General features: G+C 40.9%; 1 protein-coding gene across 19 annotated transcripts in view; it reads left to right on the forward strand.

Annotated features, from left to right (window-relative positions):
- The window catches only part of MAGI1 (membrane associated guanylate kinase, WW and PDZ domain containing 1), a 675,347-nt gene that overhangs the window by 620,730 nt on the left and 37,102 nt on the right, over positions 1-17,515 (forward strand). For all 19 annotated transcript variants that reach the window (XM_073009956.1, XM_007984898.3, XM_007984906.3 and 16 more), the window contains 2 exons: positions 6,724-6,755; positions 16,848-17,064. In XM_073009956.1, the coding sequence (XP_072866057.1) occupies positions 6,724-6,755; positions 16,848-17,064 (249 nt within the window). The remainder of the gene's footprint in view (positions 1-6,723; positions 6,756-16,847; positions 17,065-17,515) is intronic.

The following is a 17,515-nucleotide window of genomic DNA, read 5'->3' on the forward strand; positions in this document are numbered from 1 at the left end:
CATTGAGTCAAAGGAGAGAGAGAACAAACTCCAGTTATTCTTTAACCTTGCACTGTACTAAGGCCAGTGTGTGCTGTTGTCCAGGCATGCTAAATATTGGCTGCAATACCGCTCCTGTTGATGATTATTGCCACATTATATGTAAAATCCAGCAATCTTTGAAAATACTGAAAACAAGAATGTGAATTACCTATTAGTCCTGATGTTTAGAAAAATATTTTAATACATTTCCTTTAGTCTTTGGGTATATGATGTGTGTGAATATGTATGTATATCCACTTTTTAACAATGAGTTTATATATTTGATGCACAGTTTTTACCCTGCTGTTCATGTCTTATATCATTACTATTTCCCCCAATCACTGAATGTTCTTTGTTGTGGTCATTTTTAATGGTTTCTAAATTTTTCATCTTATTGATATAACACATCTGTCTACTCAGTCCTCTGCTCTTGGAAGTTCAGATTGTTTCCCTTTTTTTTTTTTTTTTTTTTTTTTGAGACAGAGTCTTGCTCTGCCTTGCTCAGGCTGGAGTGCAGTGGTGCAATCTCGGCTCACTGCAGCCTCTGCCTCCCGGGTTCAAGTGATTCTCATGTCTCAGCCTCCCGAGTAGCTGGGATTACAGGCATGCGCCACCACACCCAGCTAATTTTTGTATTTTTAGTAGAGATGGTGTTTCACCATGTTGGCCAGGATGGTCTCAAACTCCTGACCTCAAGTGATCCACTCGCTTCAGCCTCCCAAAGTGCTGGGATTACAGGCATGAGCCACTGCGCCCAACCTGTTTCTATTTTTTATCTTCTTAAAATAATGCTGTGTTGACCATCTTTTTTATAGGAATTTTTGCAAGACTGATTATTTCCTTAATACAAACTCCTAATAATGAGTTTACTGAGTTAAAATTCGTTGTAAATTTAAACTCCTACATTTAGAATTATGCATTGATAGGTTTTCGAATAACAGAGAAGGCTTGTGGGGTCTGAGATTGTGTTCAGAAGTACTTTTATCTTCTTTGGTATCTAAGAGCAGCCCCTGACCAAGACCTCACCATCATTTTCTTTCAGTGGCTTTCAGTGGTCGCTGATGACTCCGTCTATAGCTCCTACTCGCTCTCTGTCTCCATATATATATATACACACACACATATATATATTCTGAAATATATATATATTTCAGAACACACACATATATGGAGAGAGAGAGATCTATAACTGTGTTTTTTTTAAAAACACACACACACACACACACACACACACAGTTCCCTACCCCTTGCACACTATATCACCTAATCCAGCTCCAGGACAGTTTTTATTGCAACATTTGCCTTGCAAAAGTGTAAAGAATCCCATGTGTTCAGTGACATGTGGATTAGTGACACAGCATTTGTTGGAATGCTTAGGAGGAAAGCAAAATGTTTCCACTAAATGCTGAAGTCTGGAGACCCAAGTACAAAGGGGAATGAATATCAAAATGAAAAAAGGTAAATTGATGACACAAATAGTACATTTTTCTTATGCATAGATCTATTTTGTATGTGACAGACACTTTAGGATTCACCCTTTCAAAGCCCCTTTGTGCAGTTTTTCTTGATTCATTCAGTTAGTGAGGTTGGTTGGCATTCTCCCTTCCTTTAAACCTGGAGAAAAATAGGTCCAGAGAGGTCCACTCTTTTTCCCAGCAGCTCAGGTTTTGTTTGTCTCAGTGCCGAAAAGGCAATGCTCGGCTTCTGCTTGGTTTCCCTGACAGCCCAGCTGAGCTCTCCTACTTCTTCCATATTTCTGTTTAATCAGTAGGACAAGCACAGGTCCTAATCTATGAGGGTTCTTTAATAAAGCTATATGTATGCATTCATTTTGGGGAAAAGTAAGCAACTCTTGGAGGATATAGAGGTCAGTGATGCTCAAGATATTTTAAAATGCAACAAAATGTTCTGAAATGTGCTGCATTTATCTTAAAAAGCAGTACAGAGGCTGGGCCTGGTGGCTCACGCCTGTAATCCCAGCACTTTGGGAGGCCAAGGTGGGCAGATCACGAGGCCAGGAGTTCAAGACTAGCCTCACCAACATGGTGAAACCCCGTCTCTACTAAAAATACAAAAATTAGCTGTGTGGTGGTGTGCACCTGTAATCCCAGCTACTCAGGAGGCTGAGGCAGGAGAATGACTTGAACCTGGGAGGTGGAGGTTGCAATGAGCCAAAATCATGCCATTGCACTCCAGCCTGGGTGACAGAACGAGACTCTGTCTCAAAAACTAAACAAAACAAAGAGCAGTATAGAGTTTTGTTTATTGTGGTATCTGTGGATATGTATGTGTGTATTTATAAATAAATAAAGGTTTTCTTGATGTAGAGATACTAAAAATAGGTAATAAGGCCACGCATAATCCCATGAACCAAAGAAAATACTGTTTTCACGCATAACCTTCTAGCCTTTCTTTGCAAAATGGTATGTATTCTGTTATAGCTTTACTTTTTTCATATAAATTATTTGTATACAAGCATTCTAAAATTTCACCAACTGTGACATTCTGCCATTTAATTATAGTTTATGGTCTTGATATTTAGAGGAAAACAGATTTCTCCTCCTTACATTAGTTGCTCAGGTCCCAGTCACCAGCAAAGAATTTGCTGTTTGTTTTTTCCAAAATGACACTATTTTAATAGGGTACTTTAGATATTCAAGTCCCAAGCTTTTCTTGCTCCTGCAGATCACACTTTGAACGTACACTTCCCTGGAAAATTTTCTAGGATCCCTTAGAAGTAACATTTGCTGCCCTCTAAGGCCCTAAGAGTGGATGCTGCCATCCATAAACTCTTCTACCTCTTCTGAAAGTTCTCCTTCCTTACCCTGAATGGAAGACAAACCCATTAAGACAGGTGCCGTTTCTGCCCATATGCCTTATATGTAATATGTGATATGATTTATAGAACACAAACTTCCCGTTGCCACAAGGCATACAAAGTGTTTGCTTGTCTAAGGAAAACCACGAATATGCCATGAAGTATGGGATGATGTTGCTTCCTGCAGCCTGGCTGATAGGGACATGTCTGCAGTTAACCAGTTACATACGTGCTATCTCCTTTGATGGGTCTTGGAGCATTCTGTCGTGTCAAGCAGTGACCTTTTGAGTCTTTTCTGTTAGGTCTCCCAGCTGTTTTCAATCCATCGAATAGTTTGGGCTAAAATAAATTATAAATTGTAATAAGGTTTTTCCAGCATTCATATGTATTAGATTTTAAGATTTAATGACCATGTGGGCCTAAAACAAATCTTTGAGTTCTTCTTTTTAAAAAAGCAATCAAGTGGAGTCTCTTGATTTTGACTATTTAAAATATTAATTTGTGGTCGTAACCTGCTTTTGGGCTGCTGTGAAAGGTATGGCTTTTTAAAACGAAGGTTTTCAGCAACTAGCCAGCAAAGAGGAACAAATGCTTCTCTAAACAAAGATGTTCTTTTTTTTTTTTTTTTTTTTTTTTTTTTTTTGAGACAGTGTCTCACTCTGTCACCAGGCTGGAGTGCAGTGGTGTGATCTCGGCTCAATGCAGCCTCCACCTCCCAGGTTCAAGCGATTCCCCTGCCTCAGCCTCCCGAGTAACTGGGACTACAGGCACCCACCACCACACCCAGCTAATTTTTGTATTTTTAGTAGAGACGGGGATTCACCATGTTGGCCAGGATGGTCTCGATCTCTTGACCTCATGATCTGCCCGCCTCGGCCTCCCAAAGTCCTGGGATTACAGGCGTGAGCCACCACGCCCAGCAAAACAAAGATTTTCTTATTTGTTGTAATATACAGTTTGTTGTGGCAATTGGACTGGGATTTCTGGAATATTCCATGGACTATTTCCTCAGAGGAAACAGACCTTAATTAGTTACCCCCATATCCTTCAGACTGGTTGACTTTGTGCCGTTAACAATGAAAGGGCCATTAATTAATGAATATTTATTTTTGAATTAGTATTTTATTGTCTCAGTAATATGTGAAAATGCTGGTCTTAAAAAAAGAATTCTAAATAAGGCTAACGTCTCCTTAAATGAGTCCCTCTGATCCTTGCCCCTCCTTGCACTATTGAACATATCCCCATTATCCATTTGATGTGGACGTTCATGGAAGGCAAAAGCCACGCGTGTGTTTGAGTGTGTGGAACACCTGTCTCCTGCTGTGCCTGCCATTCTGCAGCGTGCCATTTTACTGAACATTATGTTTTAAAGATTATGTTGTTACCTGTAGAGACAGCTCATTCCTTTTAACCTAGCTTTGTAGGTTGGCTGCCTCACAGTTTTTCAGAACTTCCAGTTGTTTCCAGTTTTCCTTTCTACCAACAATAGTGCACTGAACATCATTGTGAATGTACATTTGAATGTGCATCAGTAGAGAATGTAAAATGCCCCTTATTTTGTATATGAAGCTCCTAAGAGAAGGGATTTGAAGATCGGCCACAGTCTTACAAATAATTAGCAGAGTGTAGATTGAAACCATTTTCCCTGACTCTGCTTACGTAATGGGGGATTCTTTCCAAATTTTCTTGTCGGTCATTAGGATCCTGGGGAGAGTCAAGTGCAGTAAAAGATAACTATGGTGAAACCTTGCTGATTCCAGTTAACTAAGAAGGTCTCTCTGAATTAGGAGAAAATATGAATTTAAAGATGTCATCTTATATAATTTTGAAGTTTACACAGTGACCCACACTAATACAACCTAATAATGTTTCTTAAGGGAATCATATGAATAAGTCAAGAAAAGCACCTGATCATTATTTTTAAAAAGAAGACATATCAAAATTGTTCAACACAGTTATTTGTATCCATAGGTAAAATATTTTCTCCTATAACCTTTTTTATATTTTAATATGCTTACCAGATGATTTTTCTCTAGTTAGTGCAAGATAACCATACCACTTCCTTTCTGAATGACGTAAATTAGCCAAGGAAGGTAAAAAGGTGTAGACATTTGAGTAACTCCTCTGTGCCAGGTAGGAGGCTCTTAAACATTTTCTCTTGTTTCATTATCTTAATAATCTTATGAAGTGAGTCTTACTATTTTCACTTCATAAATGGAGAAACTGAGACAGAGGGCCCCAAAGCATTTTGTTAATGGATGCCTATCTGAGTTTGCCTGACTTGAAAGAGTAATACTCGACTGTATACTCGACTGTATCAGAGTTTCCTTAAATACAGTCCTTGGATTCTCTGTATCAGAATCTCCTGGAATTTTTGCTAATACTGCAGGTTCCACGGCCCCCAAGGGTGGGACCTGGGCTGCTGCATTTGTAACAAGCTACCAAGTGTGCTTTATGCCCTCTAAGGTCTGGGAGCCAGACTTCTATGGTGACCTCATTTTGGTGACGCGAGGAACCTTGCCAGAGAGTGCCCCCATGCCTCCCAGCACGAGTAATCCTCATCATGCCTCACTCCCAGTGGGCATTTTGCAGGCTCATCTGGACTGCTTCCTCCTTACTCACCGACTTGCCTTGCCTCACCTCATATTGCTTGTGCTGAACTTAGCATCGCTTATGGTTTGACAAGTCACTTCCAAAAGAGTTGACATCATCACACTCCCTAGGAATCACTTTCAAAAACATGTTGAAATCTCCAGTGCAGCATCACCAGATCCCAGGCTTCTCTTGTGTGCTTTACAAGAGATAGATACACAGATAGAATCTGCATTTTGCCCAAAGGAAAAAAATCAAAAGAGGCAACAGCTTGCAGAAATGATTACTTTTGAAACACCAGTATACGCTTTATTTTCCTTTCTCGCCTGTCTTTCGCACCCTTCCCTGGTAGTAGATTTCCCGTAAGTCTGCCCCTAATTGCTCCTGACTTCCCTAGAATTGGGGAGATCACTTGTCCCTTCCAGCTCCAGCCCTCCCACTAAGGGGACAGGGTTTTGGAAGAGCCAACTAGATTCAATGACCACCTTTGCCTTTCTTTCTCCATTACTATCTTTTTCTTTCAGCTTTGTGCAATTTTTCTTTTTCACTCCCAAATGACATGCTTTCCCTCTTGAAGGGCTAGTCCTGCTCCAGTCCTTTCAAACAAGCTGTGAGTAGGAGGTTGCTTGGATAACTGGCAGACATGGAGACAGACGTGTGCTGATGATCCAGAGGGGACCCTAGACCAACTTGGATTTGTGTTCATTTGTTAGCATTCTGTGTTGGCAAAAGAGCATCCGTCTTTGTTTTGGTATTGAGCTCATCCAAATAAAGCAGCATTTCCTCTTCTGAAAGGCAGAGGAACAAAAAAGAAAAGACCAAAAAAAAAATTTTAATTTTAACCATGTACTCCTTTGAAACTAAATATATACCCTTTCCTCTGTCCTGATTGGTCCGTTTCAATTGACAAGTGGATCGTGTGGAAAGGAAATATCCTGGACTTAATTGTAAGTTAAGTCTCTCTTAATCCAGAAGAGCATTTGAGATTCTGTCCAAGTGTTCAATTTCCCAGGCCGCTGAGGTCTGTGAATTTCTTTTCCCAGCCTCCAGGCTGCTGCAGTACAAGTCAGCATAGCTAATGCAGATAGATCTCCTGCCTCTCGCTCTCCTCCTCCCTCTGCTTTGATTCGATATGAACAGCCTGGTAACTCCGATGCTGGGGAGAAATCTGACATAACTCTGCAGATGGCTAGGTTGCCATGGAACACCTGGGGATTGTTCTTTAAGGAAAAGGTAACATTTATATGCTAATGATTTCTTCCCCCCTCCCCTCCTTGTTGCATTTTTTCCAGGGCTGCCAGTTCCCAAGAAGAGCCCAAAGTCGGTAAGGACTTGTCAGTTACTTGGTGCTTGTTGGGGCTGGGGTGGATGGTCGGGGGCTGGAGGTGGGAGGGTACTCTGTGGGGCTTCACTTCACTAAATGTGTTTTACAGTGGATGGGGGAGACAGGAGTCGGGGCTCATTTTCTTAAGTTCTGGGGATCCGTTTGTTATAGAAGGTATTTGGGCTTGTCTTTAACTGTATAGTGATTTGTGGGCAGGCTGCAGGAGCAGGATAAAGAATGCATGTTTGAAATCTTCTCTATATAAATGCGTCCAAACTCTCCTTCAAAGGGATGAGTTTCTTAGCTGTTTTAACTTGATACAAATGCTATTGTTTCCTTTGGAAGGAGAGAAAAAAAGAAAGCTCCACCTGCTCCGTGAGTAGCATTGCTCTCAACTGGTGTTCCCAGCCGTCCACTTGTCTACCCATTCTCTCCCTTAGCTTTCTTAGGCGCCAGAGGATGAATTATTTACAAAATAAAAAGCCTGTAGGTTTAAGGAAGAATTGCTCTGCCCCATATATGTGACCATGCTCAGATGGAACAATGTTCACTGCCCCAGCACTGAGAATAAGACATTTCCTTGCTGTGGAAATGTCCTTTGTTGTTTTGCCAGCTTTAGCAGCATTATGCTGCAGGTATAGGATTCTTTAAAAAAAAAAAAAAAAAATCAATGTTTTGCTGTCTTTTCTAATCTGGTTTCCCTGAAGATGCATTACCTAGTTGACATGTTAGCTAATAGCTTAGAGGCTATAGTGTTTTGCTTGGTGGTATGGGTTTATGCTCCCGGGGCACTAATGACAAATTAAAATGCTGCTTAACTCAAAATCTGGAACTCCAATGCCTGTGAAATTGATCTGGGTGGAAGGGGCTTCCCAATTCATTAATATTAGGATAAAGAGGGATGTTTCCATGTGCTTTAGAAGATTTGGGGGAGGGAAAATGTACAGCCTCATGCCATCCAGGGAGGGAGAACCTTGAAAACTTTGCAGCTTAGGGTGCTGCAGCTGAATTCTTTCCACCTGTCTCCCAGCCTGGCAGCACGAGGCAGAAGTTTGTTAAGATGAGACAGGGAGCTTCCTGCGTTTTTAAACCTCACTCCTAAGTTCTCCAAAGAGAAAAACCTGCAATAGTTGATGTGATTCTGATGGCATAGTGCCGTGGTGATTGGAATATTGACTTCAGGGCTGGTTTCCTTGTCAGTGTATGTTAATGTCCAGGCAGAAAAGTGCTGGTTGGTGCCCACATTGGAGCCACAAAGACGCCAAAGTGTGTGCATGTGCACATGTGTGTCTCCCTGTCCTTTGGTCATAGCCAGTAACCCATCTGCCTTCAGAAAAATGGAAGGAAATCCAGAAGATGTGTCTCATAAGCTTGAGTTAACGTGAACCATTCTTTTTTCTCCCCCACCCCAGCCATGCTATATTGATACATGGGCTTATTTTACACACCCCATATGGAATGGAGTCTTAACAAGGAGTGTGCTGAGGGAGACATAGTAGTTTTGCACAGGTAGCATGACGTCAAGTAGCAAGGTGTTCTTTTCCATTTTGCATTCCATTTAAATTTAGTGTGCAAAAGGATTTTTGTAATTCATTTGCATTTCTTCTTCCCCCGAGTGTTTTGGAATTACCTGGTGAACTCAAAGGCTATCAAATAGGTATTGAACCTGCATTCACCAAGTCAGTTAAGAGAATTCCCTATGACAGTTAATTTTTGCAGAAGCCATGTCATTAGCAAGCAGCAAGCCAATTACTCGGTCTGCATTCCTAAGAAAGAAGCTCTCAACTGCTTTGCCTATAGTCTGCTGGCTGTTAATTACCACAAGCTAAGAGAGTGATGTGGTGCTGGGTTAGAAAAGAATAAGCCCCCGGCTTGGGACTTGTCCTTACCTGATTTCTGCGCCAGGACAAGGATGAGGGTTTTCACAGCATTGCTGGCATGCACTGGCAGCTGCTGTACAAAATTTGGGAGCTGTTGGCCAAGGTCTGCTGTTGGATGTAAAGTGCTGTTAACATCTGTGATCAGTGAGAGTCCTGTACAGGTGGGTTGAAAGCGGTTTCCCTTTCCCAGTTTGAATTTTGATGATGTCCTGCCAGGGAGACAGATGATTATGGGATTTTTCTGGTGGGGTCAGAGGGAATTCACAGGGAAGCTGGATGTCCTGGTACCAGAAAGCCATTCAAATCTTGACAGATAAGGTCCATTATGCAGGATGCATAATGAAAAGCACACTGATTGTACCTGGGTTGTGACTCACTTAGATTTGGCAATAGCTCTGAGCATATGTGCACAGTGGTCTTAGCCCAGGACTGTTGTGTTGTGGTTGTTTTGTTTATTTGATTAGAGGCTCCTGACAATGTTGGTTTGCTCATGTGACTGGCAGCTTCCTTTTGCCCTCATACTTTTTTTTTTTTTTTAAGGTTTTCAATAATTAAGTAGTTGGGTTTTTATTAGAACAGAAGGGCTTATCTTTTTTTATCTCGTTTCTTCTCCTGGATAGTCCCCGTAGCTTACTCTTCATAAGCAATTTCACCTGCAAGATTTAGTTTAAATGTTGAAATTGTGGTTTATATACTCATTGGGGACAATGGCAGTATCTTAATAAAATTTTATTAATTTAATACCTGGACTTTTCATAACATCAGGGATTTTTCTGCCAAATAGCAGAGACAAAAATAAGACATATTTTCTGTCAGGCTTTAGACCTCTCTGGGAAACTGATTCTGTGGCCCAACTTAATCATCCTTACTGAAAACTGATTTAACTGAGACTCTCAGTCTAAATCACCCACAAGAATCTTGTGTATGAGAATTTAAAACTAAGTATCACACCAAACCCTGAATTTTAAGTCAGTATCCACCTGTTTTCTTATGAATTCATTTCCCAATTATTCTCCCTTAATCTGTCCCCTCTTTTTTTTGAGATGGAGTCTCACTTTGTCATCAAGGCTGGAGTGCAGTGGCACAGTCATAGCTAACTGCAGCCTCGAACTCCTGGGCCCAAGCAATCTCTTGCCTTAGCCTTCCAAGTAGCTGGGACTATAGGTATGCACCACCATGCCTGGCTAATTTTTATATTTTTTGTAGAGACAGGAGTCTCTCACCATTTTGCCCAAGCTGGTCTCAAGCACTCCTCCTATCTTGGCCTCCCAATGTGCTGGGATTAGAGTCATGTGCCACCGCACTTAGCTATCATCTTCTATTTATCCATCTGTTCCTCCACCTACACATTCATCTTTCGTCCATTGTTCAGAAAACTAGTATTTAGAACCCATTAAATATCAGGTTTGGTGTGAAGCGCTGGAAATACTATAATAAATAAGATGGTCATGGCACCTCTTTTCTTGCAGTTTGTAAACAAACCATTTATTGATTGCTCCTTACAAAAAAAAAAGATTCATTGTCACAAATTTCCAAAATGTTTGTGCAGTCATTTCATCAACCAGTATTTATTATTTTATGTGTGCCAGGCCCGGTGCCAATATTTGATAAGAATTAAGCAGAAAACATCCCTGCCCTCATGGAAATGGGGAGGGAGAAACAATAACCACATCAATAGGCAGATCTTCAGAGATCCTCCCCTCATAGGGATTAAAGTGTGATGAGCATTAATAAAGCAGAAATATAACATGGAACCAAGTACACACATAATGTAATCATTCCACTCTTAATTATAAGAACCTATAAGTCATCATAAAGTGCCAACACCCACGATTGAGTAAGTGCTGTAATCGAGCTGTAGAGTACTTTGGAGTTCCCCAGCAGCCTAGGCAACATAGGAAACCACATTCTTTACTCAGCTCTTACTGTCAGATGAAAGAAAGTGTACCATATTCACTAAAGAGACAAGATTTTCCTATTTACTAAAAAAAAAAAAAAAGAAAAAAATAATATCCTACAAGAAGTTTTCATATAGAGGACCCTGGATGGTGGGGAAAGCATCCAGTGCCCATCCACATTGAAGAGGCGGTCTCTTCAACAGCCTCTTTACAGCAGACATAGCAAGCTGTCTGCAGGGTAGCCACAGTGATAGGTTTTTGTTCCACTATCCTCTCTGTCCCTTTCCCCTGCAAGAGATGCTAAAGGAAATTGCTGAAAACTAGTCATTAGGAGATGTGAGGGAGATACTCCTTTTACACACACATACACTGAGTAACTCTGGCCTAGATCATTCCATTTTATGTACCCTGCCTCTTTCTCAGACTCACCCAGTTGTGTGGCACCTGTCTTCCTTTTCCCTAATGCCCCCTGGGTGACAACCAGCATGATGATTGATCCCATCAAAGCTTCTACAGCCTACAAGAAGAAGCAGTGAGAGTAGCAGATGGGTGAAGGCATAGGATCACTTAAGTCAGTCTCCTTGCCTCTCACTTCCCATGGCAACTCCCCTTCTCTGCCTTTTGGAACCCTGGAAGATGGACTTTGCCATTGTATTACATTCCTTTAAAACATGCAATGTGAACCAGAATCCATTTTCATATCCAGTCAGTGTCTGCCTTTTCTTCTCCATTAACTCCTCTCGCCCACCTTTTTGGAAGAAACCATTTGACTTAGACCCATAAATGATAAAAGAAACAAACAAAAAGAAGGACCATCCTCTGCATTGGCTTGGATTCGAGCCTCTGATTTTCACACAGCCTTTAATGACATTGGCCTAATACCTCATCAGCACTTGGAGTTTTTCCTGTTGTCCATGTAAATCGCCGCAGTAGCCTTCGCTCTTGGCAGATAAGTGAACTGTAAATAATTTTGCTTTAAAATGGATCGATTTGTCATTTTTAAGCCACATGAATTCTTTTCATCATTTAAGCTCCTAAGTGCTGTCTGTATTCATTTGCTCTTCCAAGCAAATATTTTCAGTTCACTTTATAAGTACCTACATTTTGAAATCATTCTGGGAAATACTGATGAGTTGATTTTTTCTTCCCGTTTCCATTTATAAAAACCATTATGTCTTCCCAATTTCCCTGGCCTGACAGTAAGTAAGGGAATCATTCATTTCAGAGAGGTTGGTACAGTTTTAGTTTAAAAGGTCTTGTAATACAGGTTCATGGTCAACATGTGGCCAAAGACCTTTATGGAATTTTTAAAATTGAGCCCATTTCCATATTCCTAGCTGGCTATGAATTGAGACTCAGCAATAAGACTCTTGCTTCAAAAATATCAGCATAGTGACAACAGTTAGCGTTGGAAATTCCTTTCTTAATATATGGGACCCCTTCTCAACCAGTTAGTCACACTAGAGATGTGGTGGGTGGATATCCTTGTTTCTAAGCTCTCCTCCTTTTGGTGATCCTCTTCACCTCTCTTCTCTCCTGTCCCCTCCATTCTCCTGCTCCTCAGCCTCCTCCATTCAGTCTGTCAGCAATCCCTGTTGAATTTGGCACCAAAGTGTCTTCTGACCTCACTTGTTCTTTTCCTGGGTAACTCCAGCTACCCTGGTGTTGCCCATCTTAGGTCCCCACATTGACTGCAGCCGGGACTTCCTGACTGGCCTCTCCGCATTCACTCTTATTCCCCACCAATCCATTCACCACCCAGTAGTGACACCAAACTCTGTGGAAACATGTTGGCTCTTGGAACATCCCCACTTGAACTTCATTAATGGATTCCCCCTCTTGAAACTAAGAATGAAACCCAAACTCCTTACGTAGCCCACAGGGCTCATGCATTATGTGGCCTCCCAGTTCCTCTCAGGCCACCCTTCCTTGCTGTGCCACACTAGCTTTTTTGTTCAGAAAGTCCACTTAGCACACCCTATTTTTTTTTTTTTTTTTTTTTTTTTTTTTGAGATGGAGTCTCGCTGTGTCACCCAGGCTGGAGTGCAGTTGTGTGATCTCGTCTCACTGCAGGCTCCACCTTTCCAAGTGATTCTCGTGCATCAGCCTCCCAAGTAGCTGGGATTACAGGTGCATGCCACCACGCCTGGGTAATTTTTGTATTTTTAGCAGAGACGGAGTTTCACCATGTTGGTCAGGCTGGATTCGAACTCCTGACCTCAAGGGATCTGTGTTACTCGGTCTCCCAAAGTGCTGGGATTACAGGTGTGAGCCACCATGCCCAGCCTTCTCTTTCTATTAATAGATTTTTTCCAGAGTCCTCTCTTTACCACCTTTCTAAAGGACGTTGCAGTGTGTTGCTATCAATATATTATATTTGATTAATACTCATCTACACACACTACGTATACACACACTTAGATACATGCCCAGGGATAAATTTCAAGAGCTCAGGTACTATCTTTTCCTTGTTTACACGTTGTTTCCCTCGGTATCTGGCACACAGCAGGTGATCCTATGTATTTATTGGGTTAAGTGAATAAATCTATTGCAGGTAGGGCAGCCCACTTAGGAGGGCCTGGGCTGGATGTTATATCATTGGTGTACTATTTTTCCATGTTCTTAGTGTGCACAGGGTTTCGTTAACAGACTTAAAAGTATACCTTTAACTACAGCTGCTTGTCTTTGGACTAGTGTCTCACCTAGGAAAATGAGGTGAAATAAAATCGCATTAAATGCAAATCTGATCCTGTGTCATAAATAGTTCAGAAGTGAACATATTCTCACGTCCCTAGTCTTCTAGGAGGTGATCCAGACTACTGAAAATGCATACACGTTTTCTTTAATTTGGGAGATATATAAATGTGGTTTTTTTCCTGGACAATTCTGGGCTCTAACCAGATAAAGGACAACCTCATAGCTGATCAGCATGCTCACAGAAAATTAAAAAAAAAAAAAACAACTTCAAACTCCCCCGACACCCACAGCATAGTTTTAAAAAATCCAGAGTGCCAACAAGATACTAAATTACAGAATGTATCTTCAAATTAATGAGTTTTCATAATTGAACTTGAGAAGGAACATAGAGTGAGGTTAAGTCTTAGCAGGGAGAACATCCAGAAAGCTTCCAGATTATTGTGTATTTAGCCCATTAGTGTGCCATTTATATATGTCAGTTAGAGATAGTTGAGTGGTGGCACAGTTTTTCGAGCACATTCTCAGGATGCTCCTTTACTTTTATTTTCTAATTTGAGATATAAAGTTTAGATGGCGTTTAAAAAAGACTCAGAGGTGCAGTTTGACCAAGAGGCAGTTTTGCAAACTCATTCCAGATTGTGTCTGTCATTTGGTGTTAAATTGGACCTAAATGAGTCATTTATTGGGGAGGTGAGAAAGGGTGTTATAATTTGAAAAATGGCCCAAGTGTTTCCAGTAGACTTCATTTGCACTCTCTGTTTCTGGTGGAACCATCTCTTCAGTTAGACGTAAGAGATCTAGGTCTTCCATGTCAGGGATTTGTTATACTGGGACAGACATGAGAGGGTTTCAAAAACCCATGATGTAACATGCTGAATCTCTGCACACATGTGTACAGGTATGTATGTAAAAGCACATATGCATTTTCTCTGGGATACAGATCCAGTACTTTTATCAGACTTTCTCAGTGGGTCAGGGATGCCAGAAGGATATTTCTCTCCAGTTCAGGAAGAGGGATCAAATGGAAAAGGTTTGAGTTAGTCTTCAGGGGGTAATGGCCCAAGAAGACAATGGAACTGAAACTGCAAATAACCCAACAAAAGAAGCAGCAGCACAGGCTGTTTCCTGCAGGTAATCCTGCAGTGTGCACACCTTTGTGAAGAGTAGTTTCGACACGAGGAGGAGACCAGAGCTTCCAGGGTCAGAATTTAGTGCTCATAGGCCAGCCCTGCAATCAATCTGGCATCTACTAATCTGAGGAACCAAAAGAGAGTGGTCCTTTGAAGGGAGGCATGCCACTCTCAGGTAAATGCAGAAGTCTTTTATTGAGTTTTTTGCTTTTACATTTAAAATATCTTCCCCCTTCAGAGGTGAACAAAAGTAAAACATTACTAAAATGTAAAAAAATAGGAAGTAGCAGTTCCCATTAATTCTATTTACCAAGGTTCATTTTGAAATGAAAATGACTTTAAATTTTGTCTTGATTATAAAAAGTATTCTCTGTGCACTATAAAAATAAAAAACGTAGGTAATATGGGAAAGTATAATGATAAGGGGAAAACTCCACCCGTAATCCCATTTTCTCTATGCATTGTTATGTATGTTCACACAAAAAATGGGCTGATGCTATACATGGTTGTTTATAATCAAGACCCTTGTAAAGACCATATTGAAGAGGGGAAAACAAAAACAAAAAAAAAAACAACATTCCCATGTGCATGCAGAAGAAAATGGATATGGTATCCATCATTTACATTTTTTGACTCTGGCCCTGGGAGCTGAATTCACTGTTGGAGGAGAAACTGTTGAAGTTGGCAGAGCCGGCTTCTATCAACTCTTTGGAGTGGCAACCAAATCTGAGCTGAGCACTTGATCCTCAGAAGAGAAAAACAGTGACATGGGGTTATGACGGTGTTTGTTCCCACCCAAACATCAGCGTGTTTTCCTGGCATCTGCACCAGTGTGTTTTTCCCCTTGAATTGAAGTGAATTAAGCCTCTCATACAGTTTTCCCAAGACCTTCAGGGTAGCTTAGAATATGGTCCTCAAATTTTTCCCACAAGCATATCAAGTGTAATTTTAAATGGTCTATCTTGCCTTCATTAAATACATGTCCGATTGTTCTCCATTTTGAATCCTTGCCAATATCTGCATTCAAATCTGTAATAGTCAAGAGCAAATGAAGTTTTTGTCCTCCTTGGGCTTTCTTCAGATACGTGTTTCAAAGCAAGGACTGGAAGTAGAGGAAATACAGGGACCTGAGAATTAAGTGAAAGGACCTTGCAAATTTCCAGCAGAATTCCAGGGGAATGAAAGATGAAGGATCCCTGGGGAGACAGCAAGGAAAAATGGTCTTGATAGGATTGATCGGAACACCCGGTGGAAGATATGGGCTCTGTAAAGAACTTCAGGGATCTAGAATGCTCAAGGTCAAAGCTCTTACAAAGTACTTTAAAACCATGAGCTCTACAGGAGCTATAAGAGTGAAGGGAGAGCCCCTTCCTGCCCTCAACCCCATACAGTGCTTTAAATCAGATAAGTATAGTGACATGGTGTCTATGGTGTATGAGGCATGACTGCAGGATTTTTTTGTTTTGAATAGGAATGCTAAACACCTGAGGTTACCGCAGTCTTTTATTGGAGAAAATAAGAACTACAGTTATTTCCTGTTCTACCTACTATTTTCCTTTCCATTAGGTCTTACTCTCCATTCATTAGCCATTCTAACAGAGCATTTCGTAAAATGAGAAGGGTCTTTGCTGAGCAGATTTTAATAAACAAGGACTTGGTTATTCAACTGAAATTTAAATGGAACTCTTCCCCTTTGAATATTATAATACTTGAACTTTGGAGAAGTTGCAAATCTAAGAAGGCTGACCCCCGGAGGTCAACTCGTATACAAAGTTTGATCATGGTTTTCAACCAACAGTACTATCGGCAGTTTAAGAGGTGAAGTGTAATGCTTGCAAAATTGATTAGCTAAGAATTATGGAAGTTCTTCATATATTAGTAATTTATTTATACACATAGAAATACCAGTAAACATATAATGCTAGGCATGATTTTTGAAAGATCTGACCTCTGTTTTTTTGTTTTTTTGTTTAACAGTCGAAAAGAATGGATAGCAAACTCTTAGAGAGGAATTGGGTATTTCATTATTAAAAGATACAAGACATGGAGTCCTGAGGAGCATCTTTAGTCCTGATTGTATTTCTTCTGGATATTATAGCCTTATCGTAAACCACTCATGGTATTTGGTGTCACATACTTTTGTGAAAATGAGGATGTTAAAACTGATCCATCTTGCAATAAACGAGCATAGCATCTTAGCTGAGAACCTGTGATGAATATTGGATTTGTTTTCTGCTATAACCCAGAGAACAGTATGGGTTATGATTATGTATTTCTATCTGGCCCACCCCTCTGTTTGTCTGCCAGTCACCTAGGGATTTATCTGCATTCAGCATTAGCTGGAGAAAGGTGGGAGCCAAAATACTGTTGATATACTTATGTATGTGTATGCAAAAGTGCTAAACAAAGACAAGCTGGTGGAAAACACCCACTCAGAGAACCAATAATGATCTTTTCTTCTTGCCCCTCTCACTTGCTTACTTTCAGCAACCACTGGAAAGGAAAGACAGCCAGAATAGTTCTCAGCACAGTGTTTCCAGCCACCGGAGCCTGCACACAGCATCCCCAAGCCACAGCACACAGGTGCTCCCCGAGTTCCCACCTGCAGAGGCCCAAGCTCCAGATCAAACTGACAGCTCTGGCCAGAAAAAACCAGATCCTTTTAAAATCTGGGCCCAGTCCAGGAGCATGTATGAAAACCGACGTGAGTAGCATCCTGGCCTCTGTCTTACCCTGACCCCTCCACAGGGCTCTACCTTTCTTTTGAAGGTTATTGAAAATAGAGGAGTTGCAGTATGTAAACCGGATAAAGTGAAATCCACAAGAGGCAAAAGTATGGCCAAGGGAGTGGACTCTGCTGGCTATCCATGGAGGCCTCACTATGCCGTCAGTCTGGGGAGATGGTAGAAGTGGATGGTTATCAAATAAATGCCCTGGGTGAAAATGGGTTTTTTTTCCTCCCTTCAATTAAAAGGCATGGTAGATAAGAGCTGCTGTCTCATTAATTCTCTGAGTGGAGATTGTGATGTGCTCTGAGCACAAATCCGATATGCAGTAGAACCTAAATATGATTGACTGGGATTGTAGGGCTAATGAGAAGAAATTAAATGCTTTTTAAGTGGTCTCTTGATTTTCAAAAATACTGGTAATTTTTT

This window comes from Chlorocebus sabaeus, chromosome 22, assembly GCF_047675955.1.
Source record: "Chlorocebus sabaeus isolate Y175 chromosome 22, mChlSab1.0.hap1, whole genome shotgun sequence".
In the NCBI taxonomy this organism is placed as follows: domain Eukaryota; kingdom Metazoa; phylum Chordata; class Mammalia; order Primates; family Cercopithecidae; genus Chlorocebus; species Chlorocebus sabaeus.